The sequence below is a fragment of the Homalodisca vitripennis genome, chromosome 2 (assembly GCF_021130785.1).
Source record: "Homalodisca vitripennis isolate AUS2020 chromosome 2, UT_GWSS_2.1, whole genome shotgun sequence".
Taxonomy (NCBI): Eukaryota; Metazoa; Arthropoda; class Insecta; order Hemiptera; family Cicadellidae; genus Homalodisca; species Homalodisca vitripennis.
Window position 1 is genome coordinate 108,179,998 of NC_060208.1, and position 20,024 is coordinate 108,200,021.

Genomic DNA, 20,024 nt, shown 5'->3' on the forward strand with positions numbered 1-20,024 from the left:
AGCATAAAAATACTACCTGAAAGTAATACTTCCAAAGATACATTGGTTAAAAATTTGTCATCATACACATTTACGGTTGCAGAGTTTATCAATATTGAATAAAGGTTTAAACTACGGCATAAAAACCTTTTAACAAACATGAAGATGTATTTCTTGATGTTGAATCAAACGTAAAATTTTTAAATAATGATCAAAGAAGAAATGCAATTAGAAGTGATATAAATTCAGCTCTTCTTAAAGCTAAAACTAAACAATGTACAAAAAGTCATTCAAAATCATCTCAAGATGTCTTTAGAATAAATAACAATAATGTAATAAAATCATTAAAAAAGCAAAGATGTTTTCTACCTTAAAGCGGACAAAAGTAACACAATTGCTATATATTAGATAAAAGTGAATATTATTCAAGAGTGGGAAAATATGCTTCAAAATGGTCCCTTACGTAAAAATCCTTCCTCTAAAATCAACAAATTGCGTCGGTAACAGCTTCATTAAAACACTGCAAGACAATAATATCAAAAGAAATTTCAAAATCACTCACAGTATCAAATCCAATTATACAAAGATCGTACTGTCTTCCTAAAATACATAACCAGGAAACTTAATGAGGGCCCATAGTTTCTGTGTATAAATTCACCTTCTATTTTATATCAAAATGGTTAGTGCAAGAGTTTCAACAATTTGAATTCCCCCCAACTTTTTCCATTAAAGATAGATATGATTTCTTAAATTCTATAAAAGATATTAAGATCGAACAAGACGAATATCTTGTATAATTTGATGTTCAATCTCTTTATCCTAGTGTACCTATTAAAGATAGCATACAAATCATCGAGGACTGGCTGATTTCCATAAATTTAGAAAAAAAACTATTGTTAAAGAGTACATTAATTTAGTCAATCTTAGCATGTCACAAAATGTGTTTCAATTTAGAGACAAATATTACACACAGTGTTATGGTACTGCCATGGGAAATCCCCTTTCATGTTTTATCGCCAACATATTTCGCAGTAAATTTGAAACTCATGCAAAAGAAACAATGGATTATTTTCCAAGAATCTGAAAGCGATATGTAGATGATATATTTGCTGTTTTTGACAAGAAACGAAATCTTCAAGATTTTATTATTTCGCTCAACTCATTTTACCCTTCTATAAAATTTACTTGTGAAATAGAACATAACAATCAACTCCCATTTCTAGATTTATTAATTACAAAAAAATACAACTGGCCATTTTGAATTTTGATATATATAGAAAATCAACAAAAAACGACAGATTTATCCCATTTGACTCATTTCATCCCCTTCACAAAAAAAGAGCAGCTTTTCACAGTTTAATCCACAGGCTCTTACATACCCCTCTATCAATTTAAAATTATAAAAAAGGAAGTAAAGAAAATTAAAGAAATTGCATTATTTAATGGTTACAAAATGGAAATGATTGACAACATGATAAAAAAGAAAATTATTGAAAGAAATTCTAGAACAACTCTCTATCAGACTAAACGCAAAGAACCTGAAAAATGGATATAGTGTAGTCATTGAAGCGAAAAATACGGTCTTACCTCCGAAGTTTTTTACTGTGAAACCGATTTGCATGAAATTTTGGAATTAGGCTCATCTTACCCTTAACTTCAAAAGTGAAAATGATCTGAACTCCGCCTATTATTTTTTAAGGGGTGTAAAACAACCCCTTAATGTAAAAATTGACATTGAGCCCATTTTATCGCTAGAACACATGTCTAATAGTAAGTGGTGAAATTGTAAAGTGTTTTCTAACACAAGTTACCTCATATTAAAATCATTTTCAACCCCTTGAAAATCTTACAACCCTTGCAAACAAACCCCTAAATTGAAAAAATCACAAAAAAATACTTGATGGTTATGACATAAAAAGATGTAAGTATAGAGTAAAGTAATATTTTATATTCTCTATAATTAATTATCAAATTTTTAATCCCCTTTCAAACCCTTGAAAACTACCCCTTGATAAAAAAATTGTTAACATTTTTTTTATAAAATGAGAAGGATTTAAATATTACTCCACAACTCTCGAAAATGATTATCATATTCTTAAGCTTTTCTACCCTTAAAATTACCCCTAAATTAAAAACAGTAAATATATATGATTACATATTTAAAAACAATTTAATTTAGAGTAACAAATTGCCTTTTATTGAATAAGAAATTTACAAATTATATAAAATTAACTCAAATGTGTTATATATACATATAAGAACGTTGGTATGTATTCATGCCTACGTTTCCAAAATATATGAGCCCATATTATGTATATATATATATACACATTACAATAGTTTTGGGGTCTCTATTATGCTGCGTACTTTCACATTGCTCCAAATATTCACACTCCGAAATGTTCACTTACGAAGTAGAAAAAAATATGAAAAGTTTTGGACCACAACTCCTTCAATTTTTATGCCATCACAATTTATATAAAAACCCATTTTAAGGTAATTTATGAGAGCTACAACATCCTTCATTGCAATATATAGTAAAAAAACCTTTTTTCACACAAACGGTGAAGGGTTAAAGGGCTTAAGAGAGGGTCAATTTTTGTGTGTCAGAAAAAACAAAAAAAACCAAATTGTTTGTCAGAAAAATACCTAAAATTTGTCATCCCTACACTTTTATACATATCTGTAGTCATTTTTTTAGATATTATGAAAAGAGGTGTTTTTTTTTTTAATTTGAAAATTTTTTTTAATCGTGACTTTTTGGAAAAAAATATGTGTCCAGAAGCAGCAAAACTGATACAATCGATCAAACTCTTTATAATAAAGTTAATTCTAGGCGGAATACGATTAATTTTAATTTTTGTGGAAATGGCACTTATAAAACCCATTGATTTCAAAGAAAAAAAAACATTAGATGCTCCTCTTATTTGCAATACAGCTCACTTACTTTACGTGCAAAAGACGTTTAATAATGCTCATTTTAAAGCTTATTTCAAGCACTACAAAAACTCTCTTTTATTAGAATGCCTAAAAATGCATCTGCTCGCGCTAGATGGCATTGACAACATCGATTAAATTTCAGACAAAATAAAAAAACGGCTTTGATCTTTAATATCTAGCTTAATATTGCACTTAGAATACTTTATAAAAAACCAAATTGTTCATTTTATTACCTGCTACAATTTTGTTTTTTATAAAACTTTCGATAAAACGTTTATTTTTTGAGATATTTGCAAAAAGCCGATGAAAAAACGTTGAAAAAAATTGCTAATTTTCAATTGCCAGTAACTTGAAAAGTATTGGATTTTTCAAAAAACTTTATAAAACGATTTTTTGCTTAAAATGATGCCTTCTATCGATATCCGAGGTTATTTTTGAAACAAAAAAATTCACCCCACCCCGAGAAGGGGTGGCAACCACCCCCAGGGTGGTTGCGGAGTTCCAATTATTTTCACTTTTGAAGTTAAGAGTAAGATGAACCTAATTCCAAAATTGTATGCAATTCGGTTCACAGTAAAAAAATTCGGAGCAATAATGCTTCAATGACTGCACTAATATCTGTTTCTTACAACAATTTAAAACTACAGAAATTGCTAAAAGTTTTAAAAACACATGCCAGTATTAACGTATCCTCAAATTCCAAAATAAAACTAAAAAATATATTAGGAAATCCAAAGAATAAAATAGATGATGATGAAAAATCTGGAATCTATCAAATTAATTGTGACAACTGTAATTTAAACCTTCTCCAGGGTCAACTTACTGTAACCTTAGATTGCCTATTATTCATATGTTAGGGTAAAAAAAATTTTTCTACCAAAACTGCTCAATTTGATTTTAAAATTGCTTAACCTGTCATGGAAAAATAGAAATCTATCCATAAATAATTTTTTCCCACACTTTTTTTGTGTGATGGGACTATTATGCGTATATAAGCGTCATTGACCCTTTCTACGAATTGACATGCGTATATAAATATAATTGATGTTTAGGTTTAGCGTAATAAAAAACATTTTATATGATTAAAAATAAGTATGTATTACATGATTAGGGTTAACATACAAAAACAAATAAAGTAAAAACTAATCATATAACAAAGTCCATAACACTGTCCATTCACATAGTCATCCATGTTATGATAAGCTTCGAAACAGCTATCTGGGTGAAGGAATGGTTTGTTGACACACGTTTTACAAAAATAGATCGTTTCTTTTTTCGCAGATATTTTTTGTAGCAGACATGGCATCGATGACCCTTTGCGTCTCTTTCCATGAGATGAAGTTTTCCGTCTAGCCGTGGTACGCGGGGTGCGTGCAGAGCCATGAGAAAGAAAGAGGCAGGCAGCCGACAATGACAATGACCTTGACTTGCCGCTAAAACCCCTCCCCCCACCAAGCAGCCTGAGCCATTCCGGCAAAACCTTCCCCTACCTTATTGCCACCAAACTACTTCACTCAATAACTACAGAACTGATTGCAAATTTACTTTTTTTAGAGTACAACTGGGGTGGGATGTAGGAATAAAATATTCATGACTTATTCTAAGGCAACGTACATTATAAATTTCATCTACATCAATTCAATAGGTATGATCGAGTATGAAGCAACCTAACAACTTCAGTTCAGTACGCCAAGTGGAGAGCGAGACTCAGTAAACAAAGAGGCAACAGACAATGACCTTCATTCAGTTGCCGCTAAAGCACCTCCCCCCCCCCCCCCCCCCCCCCAAGCAGCTCAAGCCACTCCGGCACCCCCACCCCAACCATACTGCCGCCAAACTACTTATATTATGTTCCCGATTAGCTGGAATAGCTGACAACTGCAAACAATAAGGATATTCATAAAACGTGATTATGCGTATATACACGCATTTGACGCTTGGCCAAAATAAGTGTATGCGTAAATATACGCTTATGACCCCCGGGAAATGTTAAGTTAAGCGTATATAACCAACATTGACCCGGGAAGGGTTAAAATACATTGGCCAAACAAAAGGAAGATAAAAAACAGAGTAAAGGAACATAAAAGCATGTCTGAAGTATCAACAAAAGGAAAGATCGGCCATGGCGAAACATGCACTTCATACTGGACACTGCTTTTCACATGTAAAATTATTAAAATAAATCAAAAAACAACAAATTCCTCGATGCTTACGAAACTATTTTTATGCAGAAGAACCAAAATTATTGAGTAAATAATGAGCCTGGACCTCTACAAAATTCACTGTTACTGCCTTTAATCTAATCAAATATTAATTTTTACATATACAGTAGACATACTTCCTGGCCTTTAAAATATTATCTCTTTGTATTTTTCAAGACATATGTTTTTATTTAAGTCTAAATTGTTTGTATTATTACTTTACTTTTATTTCAGTTATGTGGGTCTGACAATGTGTTCATTGAGCACGAAAGGCCTCACACAAATAAAAATTTGTCATTTATTGGAATGTTTTATCGTATATTAAGCATTTTGTAATATTGTTCACTTTAATTGGAAAATATTCTGTTGTCAACAATTAAATTGTAAATAAATTAATAGGACAATCTTAGCAGAATGTCAGTGCGCATTGGCTCCAGGCAGTTTTAGATTGAATAAGTAAAAAGAAATCAGGTCAAAGGTTATTGTTGTTTTGTAGCTTTGGTTATGTTACATTCGTTACAGAAAAGTTTATTGTGTAAGTGGATTAACAACTAGCTCTGTAGGATGCCATCTATAATAAATTTAGCAATTAAAATAAAAGGAACGTTTTTTAACTAAAGTTATATGCCGATCAAAACTTTACCACATAATGTAGACAACTCAGCAAATGCACTGACACAAACAATTTCTTCCTTGTCCATTTTGATACTAAAACAAAATAGATAATTGTTTGTCTGCCTAACAAACGCTCGTATTGTTTTACAGTGCAGATTGTGACAGTTTGGTAGACTGAAATTCAGTGCAGATTGTGTCCTAAAAATCTGCGTGTGTAGTTAAATTCGGCCAGGCAGAAATGACTTTTTTGGTCTGTATAGTCAGTCCTTCCACTCGACTGTAAGGCACATGTACTAATAAATGATTAAAATTCAGCGTTTGCAATGACAAACCATTGAGTCATTATTATTTTACTAACTTGCATATTTGAATGATGATTTACACACAATGTTTTGCAAAGTTTTATTTTCTTCAAAGGAGTCAGACTTCTCTTCACTTGCTTTTATAGGGAGGGAGATATATTACTAATATTAAAATCTCTTGGAGAACCAGACAAATTTTGTGAACAAATTTCAAGCAATTGATTTTTGAGGTTTAATAGTTATGTAACGCTGTGTCAAAATTTTGCTTTACGACCAATTGATTCTCAAAAAATCTCAACAGCTGTTTTGTGCCACAAACCTGTTAACTACGACTATGCTAATTTAATAGGCATAGGGTATCTTTACTTTTCTAAGCCATAATCATTATTATGCCTTTATGTCATTTAATAGTATATCACAGCTCATTTAAAGTTTGACATGACTTAATGGTGCAAACAACACATTTTCATATAGGCCTATGTCATCTTGAATGTAAAAGTAGCAGAAAAAAGTGACAATGACAAATTATAAATAGAAGGTTGATGAGCAAAATAAGTAATGAGCGAAATTACTGATCCGCCGACTGTGCTGCTGCAATTTCTTACCTTCTGAATTTATTTCTCATTTTAGCCATCTGGTATTACGGTTCTCCAGAATAAACACAAGTTAATGGTTTATTGGTTACTTAAAAACACATTATTCAATAAAAAGCTTAACTACTGCATAGATTTTTCGAATATTGTATGACAAACTAAATATATTATATAATGATAAATCGGGAGAAGGAACATAGTTGTTATATCAGTTTAATTATGTGTTATAACAAAAAAAATACATATTTTGTAAAATATAACTATTAAATTATTTATAAAGTATACTGATACCTAATAAATAAATTATGATAATATTTCTTCTGTATAATACAAGTTACATATTATAACTAAAGGAATACATATTTTCGTATATTATAAAAATTAAATGATATATATGGTGAACAACTTGTTTCATTAATTGCATTTGAACTTCAGTATATTTAGAATGTTTCTTGAATATACTGAGCCCAGCCGCTGCTGATTCTTAGTGTATTCTGATTCTGTAGCTATAGCTCTGGCAGCGAGTGTAGCTATGCCTTCTCCTATGCAATCGCGATTTCTTACCTGCTACTTTCATTTGGTAACAGTTAACGATAACTGTGATTTGAAAATCATGCAAATAAGTAACAGGTACGCGAATCACAACCTTTCACTATTGTTAGGTTATTAGGAGGGGCAGGAAGACAGTTTGCTTTGTGACAAACTGATTTTATGGAAGTTACATTTGACAATAATAAGGAAGAAAGCTGGCAAAAACACAAAAAACTATGATCTATTTCCTAACAAAATAATAAGAAACCATAACTTATAAGTTAAATTGTAAATATTGTGCATTGTTCATTAATTTTCATGGGTAAACTGTGAAATTGTTTTTATTCTCAACTAAACAGATGATATAAATGTTTTTCAAATGCTCTTATTAGGTATGTTTAACTGAAACCTTTATTTAACAATTAATTACTAGTTTAAAATTGTTAATGGGTCCCTTTGTTTCAAACTGTTTTTGGGTTGTTACCTAACCGTGGTAGGATTGCCGTTGATTATCATGGATAATTTTATTGAGAGTTGATTGTATGTAACATAATTAAACACTTACCTTATTTTTTACAGTTCACGCCACAAAAAGACTATAGATACAGACAGACTAAACTGATTGGCCGGCGCAACGCCACACTTTCATTCGTGGCAAGTGGCCTTGAACTGTCAATTCACCTCACACCCCTCTAAACTCACTTTCATGAAGACAGACAATACCCTTGAACTTGATCACAAAAAAATCAGTGTTAAGCATGCTTAGTTTATTTTTAACTTTTAAGCACTTTGCTCAAAATTTGTGTACATATCCCGCATTTCTCCTGTACATAGTAAATTTAAGTGCAATTCTCGCACGCTGGACACCCTGTTATTGTATTAGTTAAGTACGATTTAAGACTGTTTCCCTGAAACTAGCATTGAATATTTTCTTTTTTATTTATTATTCTACTTATTTTGAAAATACTCAAATATAATCAGTTTCAATGTAAGGCAGAGCCTTGAGATCTAATTTCACATTGTTTATGAACAGATTACGATTAATCCATTACTAGACATGTATATGAAAATTAAACTTTTCGTTCTCTATCCAACCGTTTCTTACAATTCAGAAGTTTCCAATTAAACATTTTTGAGTAAATTGTCCACCTTTACTTTAAAGAGAATCTCCTCAAAGTTTTGAATTTAAAAAATCTAAGACCCTAAAAAACATGATATTTGTCTGAAATTTGTCAATAATTATTTCGTGGGGTGGTGAAAATCTTCATAACTCTTTGCTTTCATTAAAAAACAAGGAAGAATGCAAGTAAAGCGCTTTATTTACATACACTAGAACATGGTACTACAGTTAGACAGGATAAACCAGGCGTCCTGTGAGCAAGTGCCAGCAGAGTTGTCCCCAGTGTACAGGTGGAGGAAGTGACATGTGCAATGGCATACAAGCTTTTACAGTCTGCCACCAGGAGCACTGCACGGGGGTAACTTGTAACACAAACTGTTCTGTCGTCACAGACTTGGGTGTAAGCCGCACTGAACCTGGGAACAGACAAGCGTTGTATCACTCTTTCACTCCCATTAATTTTATAATTAATTATAGCATATAATGGTAGAAAAGGTTTTTAAAAAAGGCATAAAGAATTAAGAAAATTAATTCACTACAGCAAATACAAGAGTTCAAAACACTGTAATGCGACAAAATATCGTTGAAATTAATATTTCTTGCACCATTTCCCAACTATCCAAGATAAAGCCAAACTTTAAATACAAACAATTATAGTTTAACCCTAGAACTGATCATTATTTTTCTATAAATAACAGACACCTTTCTTCCAAACTTATTTTTGTCAAAAAGGTAAATATGTTTTCAAGAAAAAAAAATATATTCATAGAAGTGTATGTTGTATAAGATTTGTTCTGTGGCAACAACTTTTTTTATTTTTACAAAATTAAATACTGTAAAATAAAGGTTTTTAGGTAACAATTTTGTTTTGATCTAAAAATTATTTATATGCCTATAAAAAGTACACTGAAATTTAAATTTACAACAATGTATTTTTATTTTTATTTTTTCTGTCATTAGGATCACACAATTAATTCATTAGGCAATAGTTTATCCAAGTTGGATAAGATTTCATTCATATCTACAAAACTAACTTTGTCTTCTGATTCACTATCCAGTACATTCCTAATGCCACTAATTTTAAAATTAACATGAAATATACAAAAAAATTATTTACTCTAACCAAAAATATTTAACCTATATGAATATAGTAAGGCCAACCTACAGTTTCACAAAAATGATAATAATTCACTAAACCTTAAACAGATTTTAAAATCTTTCACTTTACTAATTTATAAAACACTACACAAACGTTTATTTATATACACTAAAAAATGAAGTCTAAAAAATACAAATAAATAGCAATAAGTATTGACAATGGTTTGATAACAACCGAGAAATCAACCTTGAAGAAAACAGGGACACTTGTTTCTAGCTAGTAGGTGAGTCAGTGTTTGTGCAACAGAACAAAAATAAAATAGTCATTATCTTCAATACCGATAATATTGCTTAGAGCAGTTCTTCTTTCTTTCAATATTATTTTCACTATTCCCAGACGACAAAGTAAACATTTTAAACCTTTTCAAACAACTATTGTATAAACATTTATTTGCTTAAAGGCTACTGAAACAATTTTTCTGAAAGCCAAGAATATAACTCTTTTCTATAACAACACTTACGATCACGTAGAGTGTAAAATCTCTATAGGGAATTTTTAAAAACATCCTGTAGTTTTTGCGTGTTTGGAAATTACCACAACAAATCACAATCGGAAATGTGAACATCCAAATTTAAAATTTTCTAATGAAAAATGTAACAAACTATAGAATGGTTTACAGTATAATATGAAACCTTGGATCTTTATCTTTAAATTTACTATGTTTTAGTTCAAACAAATAAAAATAGTTGTGCTAAGAGAAATCATATTCTTAATGCGTCAAAAATAGCTTTTGATTCTTAATGCTAGTGGCATTTGAAGGGTTAAGAGATCTATTGATAGTAACGAAAGCCATAGCTTACTATGTTCAATCCTTGCCTGTGTCAGCACCAGTCTCATCTGTATGAATTTATACTCACTAGTGGTTGCAGAGGAGTCACAGAGTCACAGGATGGTGGAGTAGGGTGACAGAGCACTTAGAACACACCTTGCCTGTGTCTGCACCAGTCTTATCTGTATGAACTTATACTCACTAGTGGTTGCAGTGGAGTCACAGAGCCACAAGATGGTGGAGTACAGTGACAGAGCACTCTGAACAAACCTTGCCTGTGTCTGCACCAGTCTCATCTGTATGAACTTATACTCACTAGTGGTTGCAGGGGAGTAACAGAGCCACAGGATGGTGGAGTACAGTGACAGAGCACTCAGAACAAACCTTGCCTGTGTCAGCACCAGTCTCATCTGTATGAACTTATACTCACTAGTGGTTGCAGGGGAGTCACAGAGCCACAGGATGGTGGAATAGAGAGACAGAGCACTAAGAACAAACCATGCCTGTGTCAGCACCAGTCTCATCTGTATGAACCTATACTCACTAGTGGTTGCAGGGGAGTCACAGAGCCACAGGATGGTGGAATAGAGAGACAGAGCACTCAGAACAAACCATGCCTGTGTCAGCACCAGTCTCATCTGTATGAACCTATACTCACTAGTGGTTGCAGGGGAGTCACAGAGCCACAGGATGGTGGAGTAGAGTGACAGAGCACTCAGAACAAACCTTGCCTGTGTCAGCACCAGTCTCATCTGTATGAACTTATACTCACTAGTGGTCGCAGGGGAGTCACAGAGCCACAGGATGGTAGAGTAGAGAGGCAGAGCACTCAGCACGAACCTGGCCTGTGTCAGCACCCCTCCAACTGCTATCAGCACAAGTCTTATCTGTATAAACATGACCCATATTAAAATCGTCTCCAACACTTATGCCTGTCTAATCAAGCATTCATGTAGTTTGTACTATATGGAATTCATATCCGCAAACAGATAATAAGCTTATTATAGCTGAATGTGATGAATGTTTTGTTGAATTGTAAATTAAATACCTTAATTGTATAATTTTATAGTTATGTCTAGTTAGAGTAAGTTTTAGTTGCATTACTTAGAATAGTTTCTTTTGGCATTTCTACTTTCGGTGCTGAGACAATCACTAAACTGGTTTAAACTCTGACGTCAGATAAGGCGATAATTCTCCTATATAGTGTGATCTCTGTATGTCTGAAAGAAGCGTCTACTGGACGCCCAGGCCAATGCCGCTCCAGAACTCGTTCTGGTATAAGCTAATGTAAAGCGGTCATTCGCTCTCAACAAAGCGAGGATCACATTATCCCTTTGTACCCCGCTGGTAGTGCAGTGGCGCTTTGGAACTCATCTCAAAACCACCTAGCATAATCGGTCTCATTTTCTCTTCATCAAAGTGTGGGTCTCGTTGCCCCCCTGTCCCCTTGGCAGTGTGTTGGAGCCGCTTTGGAGGTCCTCTCGGTTGTGACCCATTAGTGTCAAGAGATATATGGAAGCCCTTGAATCACATGTTCCAGAGTTTACAAATCACTTTATTTTCAATTACTTTTACAAAGCGTACAATGTCACAGAGCACGTTTGACTAAATTATAAGCATATCCATACTAAATTGCAGTTAAAATTCAAATCATTTCTACAGTTGGTAAAATAGCAAAGTCTGTTTTCCTACTTTGATGTTCATTCACTGTGGAGCACCAGATTCCAGTGATTGTTTCGTGAAGTGATAGCAGTCACACGGATGGCCCATCTACCCATGGACATTGATCGATGCCCTGGAAGCTCTGACCAAGCTAGATGTTTTGCCCTGTGTGTCTGGCATGAAGCGAGAACAACAGTTGGTGAGTTAGCATGACTCCTGCTAAAACTACCTTCTAGTTATTAACTCCCTTCCTTCCACCTGTATGCTTTGTTTGGTAGCTTATTTTATTGTTAACTCTGCAATATAATAAACCGTTAAGAGTCCGGATGTAACTAGTTTTATTTTCCTCATTAGTCTCTACCTTATTCATATATAAATATTTATAATTTTGAAACTGCAATACACTAAAACAAGACTCCAACTGAAGACTCAAATATGCTGTTCTCAAGAGAATTCTCAGTTCTAAATAGAATGTGCATTATAGTGTAATGTGTAATACATGAACTCTTCCAAGATTTATAATGCATTTCCCTCAGGGAATTATTTTAAAATGAGATGAAATTATGTCATTAGGTTTATTTTGGTGGAGAAAGGAAGCTTATCCAATAAGACAATGCATAATAGCTCTTGATCTGATCTGATCCACTCCGTACATTATAAATTCTACTTTTCTTGAATTGTTTTACTTCTTACATTTAGTTTTCTAGAAGTAGGTAATACTTTGTCAAGTAATATTTCTCCAAGGAAATTTTACACTAGTTTTATAAACACAGTTTTATTTAAGAATGAAACGATCTCATTAAATGTTTTAACTGTTCAAAAATACCACAAAATTCCATCCGATTAAAACAACATTTTTATACAAGATAGGTACAAAGATGAGTAAAAATATAATAAACAGACAATAAGAGCTCAGGCATACTCCAACCTTCAAATTGTGAAGGTGGAAACATTGTTGCTGGCTTACTCAATCATTGTCTGTTACAGAGCCAGCCTGTCTGTGGTTGTGTCTGATACAAGTTATTTTCGCTCTACTTATGCAGTTACAACCGTACAAACGTTGCATCTTTTGTTTTTGAACAATTTTAAAATTAATTTTTTTAGTATTTTGTCTTTATTTGATTACCTTTTATATTAGAATTTGTTGTTCTTGTTTTCAGTTTACAATGCAATTTCTTGCAATACTCCTGTTTCATTTTGTATGTAACAACAAAGATCGTTGAATTCAATATATTTCAATTCCTTATGATATTAAAAAATGTACAAATTTCGACTCTACGGGTCTGGGAGAAGTTGTTACAAAAATGTAGCTCTTTGGCAAAACCATACCTATTTTATTGTGGCTTCCTAAAGGTTACCTCCCCTTAAGAGGCTTCTGACGAGTCAACTTAATACTGGAAATTGATCGAAAAAGGGCCAATGTCCAGTTATATCATCACACAATAATTCTGCATTCTCTAACCTGACGGACTACCTTTTGGTAAAACTGAAAACTAAATATTGAAAATATGTATTTACTTTGCCATTAGTTGTGGGCATGTTATTCTACCTATGGGTATGGCTCAGTCACATCTCCTTATTTAAACACATTTTCTACTGAATCTATATAAAAAATTATGGATAATTCTGCTCTTACTGAGCTTGTCTATGTGATACTACCAAATTCTGAAGAGAATTTTTTTCTATAACACTGCTTGCAGGTTCTTTACAACTGTTTATTTTTGTTCATAAGTGACTGAACTCAAACTAAATTATTTTGTAGTTTAACTTAGAGTAAAATGAGTTTACATTCTCTCAAAATTCGCACTGGTTAGTCAATCCTACATCACTTGAAACACCATGATGAGAGCAAACAATAAAGATCTTCTGCTGTAAGAGATTTCACCTCATCCAAAGTCATGTCCCTGAATGTGTGCCAGTTGCAGAAAAGAAACCTTGCCCAACAAAGTTTCTATGATCCCATAGTAAATGTGGAGTCTGCTCCAAACACAGTATGTGCCAGAGTCATGTGAATGCAATATAGGCTTTTTTTAAATATTTTACACTGAAGAAATTACTAGTATTCAACACTAGTTTGTATAATAATGTGTATAATTTAAAGTGTCATATTTGGAAGGATGAGATAAGCCTACCCTCTGCCAACCATACTAAGTGTGCCAACTAGGGTGAGTGCACCAGTGAATGACCACCCCCCAGTGAATGACCGTTTTTCATAAAAAAAAAAATAATATTAAGAAAACAGAGCATCCTGACCAATCACAACTAATATTAAAAACATCTGTGGTCATTCTCTAGACTGCATCCAGTTCCACAACATTTTGGAGGGAAAGCAGTGGTTGATTTATTTGATAGTAGCAGTGTGTTCGACTTCCACTAATCACTACACCAGCAATAAGAATCCCGTATGTCAGGTAAGTGTTGACATAATTTATTGTAGACAACTAGGAAGTTTTGTTATGTTTGTAGCTATTTATATTGTTATTCAAAGCCTATACTTTGGTCTGAAAGTGATTTCACCAAGATAACCTCAAACCTTTTACGTGAAAACAGGTGGTCATATACTAAATCGGATCCCTAGGAATAACCAATGAATGACCATTTCGGTCATTCACTGGATTCAAGTTATTATTTTTTTTCTGAAGTGAGCTGTTTATTATAGAATGCTCAATAGCAGCAGACTTTTACCAATCAGCTGGAATATGCCTTAGTCATCTTCTTCCAGTAAATGACTGGGGGTTAAAGTTGGTGGTCATTTATGGGATCAGAATCAGTCATTTACTGGCAACAGTAAAATAAAATAATTCAGTTGATTATATCTTAACTCCAATTTTAATTTAGCTTTTCTTTTCAGAGTCATGGCTGAAGCAGAGAACAACAACGCTTCTGGAAATGAGGAAAATAACTCAAAAAGGCTGTATGTAAGGTTTAAATACAGCTTAGAAACCCTAAAAAAAGCCATCCAAGAGGTAAAGGCTGGACGGATTTCTGCAAAAAAAGCTTCTAAACTGTATGGTGTTCCCAAAGGAACACTAATTTCAAAATTACATTCTGATGCACCAATTCAAAGAAAAATGGGCCCTCCTTCAGTTCTGTCAATCGAAGAAGAAGAAAAGCTGGAAGACTGGATTTTGGCCAAAGCCAAACTTGGTTTTCCAATGCATGCTGACAAAGTCATGGACACTGTGCAGAAAATAGTAAAAGACGAGGGTAGAGAAACTCCATTTAGTGACGGCCGGCCAGGAAAGAAATGGCTAGAACTTTTTTTGAAAAGACACCCCAACATTGCAAAGAAAAATACGGAAATTATATCAAAGGCAAGAGCCTCTGTAACGGAACCACAGATAAGAGAGTGGTTTTCTGAATTGAAGAACTACTTAAAAGATGTCAATGCAGAAGATATTTTAAATGATCCAACCAGGATTTTTAATTTGGATGAAACAGGTATGTGTACCTGCCCAAAATCAGGTAAAGTTCTTGGGCCAAAGAGCTATAAAAACTTCTACAAAATATCTCCTGGGCCAGAAAAAGAGTGCATAACAGTTTTATGCACATTTTCTGCAGCAGGCAAGGTAGTTCAGCCTATGATTGTGTATCCTTTCAAAAGGATGCCACGTGATATAGTTGACTCTGTCCCTCCCACATTTTCTATAGGGAGGAGTGATTCAGGTTGGATGGTCAGTGGTACTTTTTATGAGTACATGGCCAATTCAATGTATCCATGGCTGGTTGATTCTAAAGTACAGCTACCTGTCTTGGTGTTTTTGGATGGCCATAAGTCACAGATCAATTTGGAGCTTTTTAACTTCTGTGTTGAAAAACAGATTATTACCAAATGCTACCCACATACTGCAACCTTGCGATGTAGCAATCTTCAAGCCTTTGAAAAACGCATGGAAAAAATCAATCAGGAAATATAAACAATAAACCACTAAATCAGTTTCGAAAGTAAACTTCGCTCCTCTGTTTGCTGAGGCATTTCAGGCGATCACACAATCTACAATTCAGCATGGTTTCAATGCGTGTAGCCTTTATCCATGTGATCCCAATTCAGTAGATTATTCTAAATGTATTTCTAAAAGAAGAGAGGAACTGGTAACTCAATGTGAAAACAACTCTCCATCTGATAATGATTATAAAGTTGCATTCGAGTTCTTGAATATGAGATGGCTCCAAGACTTACAGAAGTCTTCCAAGAAATACATATTAGGGAAGGCAGCCCTGCAGAGACTAAGAATTTACATCTCTATGGTAATTGGAAAACGATTAAAAATAAAACACAAACTACAAGCAAAGATGTAATTCAGGAACCTGAAATTCAAAAAGGAGTGTATTTGGAGAAAGATGCTGAAGAAATACATAAAGAAATAGAAATTGAAAATGGATTAGAAGAAGTGGTGAAGGAAGGCTTAAAAGAAATAACATCATCAGAAAGTGAGAAAGTGCAAATCATACATGACGAGAGTGAAACAAATGCAACAGAGCTATCTTCTGGTAATTCAGCAGATATTTCAAGTATGTTGATTCCTATTGATGCCATCGTGTTGGATGACATGGACTATGGGCTTTTTGAAGATACAGAAATAATTCAGAATTCCCAGCCCATGAATACCTGTGGCGGAATTGAAGTAGTGGGGGTGGAGACTAATTTGAATTATGATCTTCTATCAAATGAAACTGTGATTGACTATGTAAATCTACAACCAAGCACAAGCTTTGCTTCTGATCAAGTCCTAAAAGTTAATGACTTACAACTACAAACATACTTGGAAAAAGAAACTAGGCCCATAGACGTTTTTCAACAACATTTACATTGGCCTAAAATTGAAACAAAAGGGAAAAAAAGAACTCTTGAAAAAGCCCCCTATGCTATGACATCTACTGGCTGGAAAGAATATTATTTGAAGAAAGAAAACATTAAAATAGAAAAAGAAGAGTCTGTAAAGAAAAGAAAAAATGACAGAGAACTAAAAAAAAAACTAGCTTTAAAAAATACTAAGGTAGAAAAACAAAAAAGGTGAACGAAAAAGGTGTTAAAAAAATACTTTCAAAGAAATCGACAACAGGGGAAAGAAAAATTTATCTTGAGCCTTCAATAGGTAATGGACCAGATCCTGATTTTCTAGTGAATGCCTACGTCATAGTGAAGTTTGTGTTGACAGATCAGTACTTCCCTGGACAAATTGTGGATAAAAGTGAACTTTCTTACACAATAAGGCGTTGGGATAGGATTGGTCGATCTCAGAGGTGTTTTTGTCCTCCTAATAGAGATATGACATGTAAAAAAGAAAGGGAATATATCATCAAGAAGATGAGTCCACCAACTGAAACTGCACATAAAGGACTATACTTAATTCCTGAAATGAACAATTTTAACAATTAAACCAAATTATTAAATGTCAAAATCAATTTCTACAATCTTCTGTTAAAACAATGTTAGACAATACTTTGTACTTATGGAAATAAAGAGATTTTGATTTTTCTGATTTTATAAAATTTATTAATAAAATTTTTTTTATCTAAAACTTGCCTAATAGCCTACTCATTTAGCCTATTATTTCCTTATTCTATCAGCCCCAGTGTATGACCGCTAATACCATTCAACGGCCGCTCATGCAATAGTAATGTTTACCAATAAATGACCGGTCATTTACTGGTGCTCCATTAGTCATTTATTGGTGCTGAGCAGGTCATTCACGAGGTGACTGAAATTTGTACGTAAAATGTTATTTACATTTTCTAAGTATTACCAAAACACTTTTAAAGTATATATACTCTGCAAAATAAACAATAAGCAACAATCGTACCATTCACTGATTTTTATATAGTCTCATACATGAATCACAGAATATATTTTATAAAATACTCTCTTAAACGGTCATTCACTGGTGCACTCACCCTACTGAGAAAAAAATAAAAACGTATAAAAAGTTCATGGTTTTAATTCAGCAATGTAAAATGAGGTATTTTTACCATCTTGTCTACCCTAACATGTGTGGTACAAAAATAAAAAATAAGCAATTCTTTGTTGATTTTAACTTATTTTAAAAAGCCATGTTTTTAAAGACTAGTAGGGTTGAAATCTGATGTTGGAAACTAAATAATTTTCGAAGTAAGAAACTAACAGATATTATGAAGATATGGTGTGTGTGAAAATACAACCTATTTAACAAACCTCTAAATAGGTTTATATTCTAGACATCACAATAAGATGTTTTCTCTAGTAAATCATTTTTCAAAATCATCCTTTATGAGCCACAGCTCTTTAATACAGAAGATTTACAGAAGCAACTATTGTAGCCTTCAGGCACGACAGGACTCCTAACAGTTACTTCACTGTTATAAGTAAAAAGATACTGATTTGAGTTAATAGGTAAGTTATTGAAAATATGATGTCTCAATTAAAGTCTATTATAATAAAACCCTTTTAGGTTTGTCTCCAGAAGTGGTAGGGACACTGAAATAAGTGTGTGGGGATCCCAAGGAAGATATCATTTGTCAAACATGTTGATGAATACACTTAATTAGATTAAATATACATGTATGCATTATAAACCGAACTGAAAAGTATCAAATCAATATTGAACACTGACCACAGTGAAGACAACATAGTAGACTAGGGTAGTGGGCAGCAGAAACAGTAGAACCGTGAACGCAATGGTACCGATGAGAAGCTGCTCTGTGGAATAAGGGCAGGAGTCCACACGACCTGGTAGTGGGTTGCGTTTACGTCCCAGAAACACCCTGGAGAGAGAGGCAAGCCCCATCACTTGTGCATGATACAGCCTGTCACACATCATAATTTATGTTGAAAAACTGTATACTAGCATGTGATCTTTCTACTTACAGTAAAACCCACATTTTTATAAACTCTTGATTATCCATGGTAATCAACAGCAAGCGAACCACAGTTAACCCAAAAACACACTTAAAACAAAGGGAGCCATTAATAACATCAAACTAGTAATCAATTGCTAAATAAAATAGTTTTCAGTTAAACATACCTAATGAGAGTATTACTGATCCATTTATATTGTATGTTTGGTTGAGAATAAACACAAGTAATACAATTTAATACCCATGAAAATTATATACAATGTACAATATTTACAATTTAACTGATGAGTTTTGATTACTTATTATTTTATTGAAAGATATCGATCATTGATTTTTTGTGCTTTTGCAGCAGTTTTCTTCCTTATTCTTGTTGAATATAACTTCTGCAAAACCATTTTGTCACAAAGCAAACTGTCTTCCTGCCCCTTCAAATAACCTAGCAAATCACTCAACTGATTTATTTCTGACCTTGGGCTCAGTTGGCAAACCCTCCTCCCTCTACTCAAATCCTTGAAAACAAAAGGGGAGTCTAAAAATAGCCATAATCAAAACACTTGCTATTAGTGAATAGGCTGATGAATACAGCAGTCGTGCAGGCTACTTATGTCTGTTTGTGTGTTGTTATTATGACTGCCTTTTTACGCTCACTACATTGCCAAGTTTGTCACCACTTGCTATTAGTGAATAGGCTGATGAATACAGCAGTCGCGCAGGCTACTTATGTCTGTTTGTGTGTTGTTATTATGACTGCCTTTTTACGCTCACTACATTGCCAAGTTTGTCACCACTTGCTATTAGTGAATAGGCTGATGAATACAGCAGTCGCGCAGGCTACTTATGTCTGTTTGTGTGTTGTTATTATGACTGCCTTTTTTACGCTCACTACATTGCCAAGTTTGTCACCACTTGCTATTAGTGAATAGGCTGATGAATACAGCAGTCGCGCAGGCTACTTATGTCTGTTTGTGTGTTGTTATTATGACTGCCTTTTTACGCTCACTACATTGCCAAGTTTGTCACCACTTGCTATTAGTGAATAGGCTGATGAATACAGCAGTCGCGCAGGCTACTTATGTCTGTTTGTGTGTTGTTATTATGACTGCCTTTTTACGCTCACTACATTGCCAAGTTTGTCACCACTTGCTATTAGTGAATAGGCTGATGAATACAGCAGTCGCGCAGGCTACTTATGTCTGTTTGTGTGTTGTTATTATGACTGCCTTTTTACGCTCACTACATTGCCAAGTTTGCCACCACTTGCTATTTTAAAACATCATCTCACCTCTTACCTACAAATGCTGCATAGCAATCTTTTATAT

The 20,024-nt window shown here is 33.6% G+C and overlaps 1 protein-coding gene across 1 annotated transcript in view; it reads right to left on the minus strand.

Moving 5' to 3' along the window:
* Window positions 1-8,462: 8,462 nt before the first annotated feature.
* Window positions 8,463-20,024, minus strand: part of LOC124354550 (phosphatidylinositol N-acetylglucosaminyltransferase subunit Q) — a 41,843-nt gene continuing 30,281 nt past the window's right edge. The window contains exons 4-6 of the mRNA XM_046805090.1: window positions 18,462-18,654; window positions 10,982-11,096; window positions 8,463-8,697 (exon numbers count right to left, since the gene is read on the minus strand). Of these exons, the coding sequence (XP_046661046.1) occupies window positions 8,510-8,697; window positions 10,982-11,096; window positions 18,462-18,654 (496 nt within the window). The 3' untranslated portion in view covers window positions 8,463-8,509. The remainder of the gene's footprint in view (window positions 8,698-10,981; window positions 11,097-18,461; window positions 18,655-20,024) is intronic.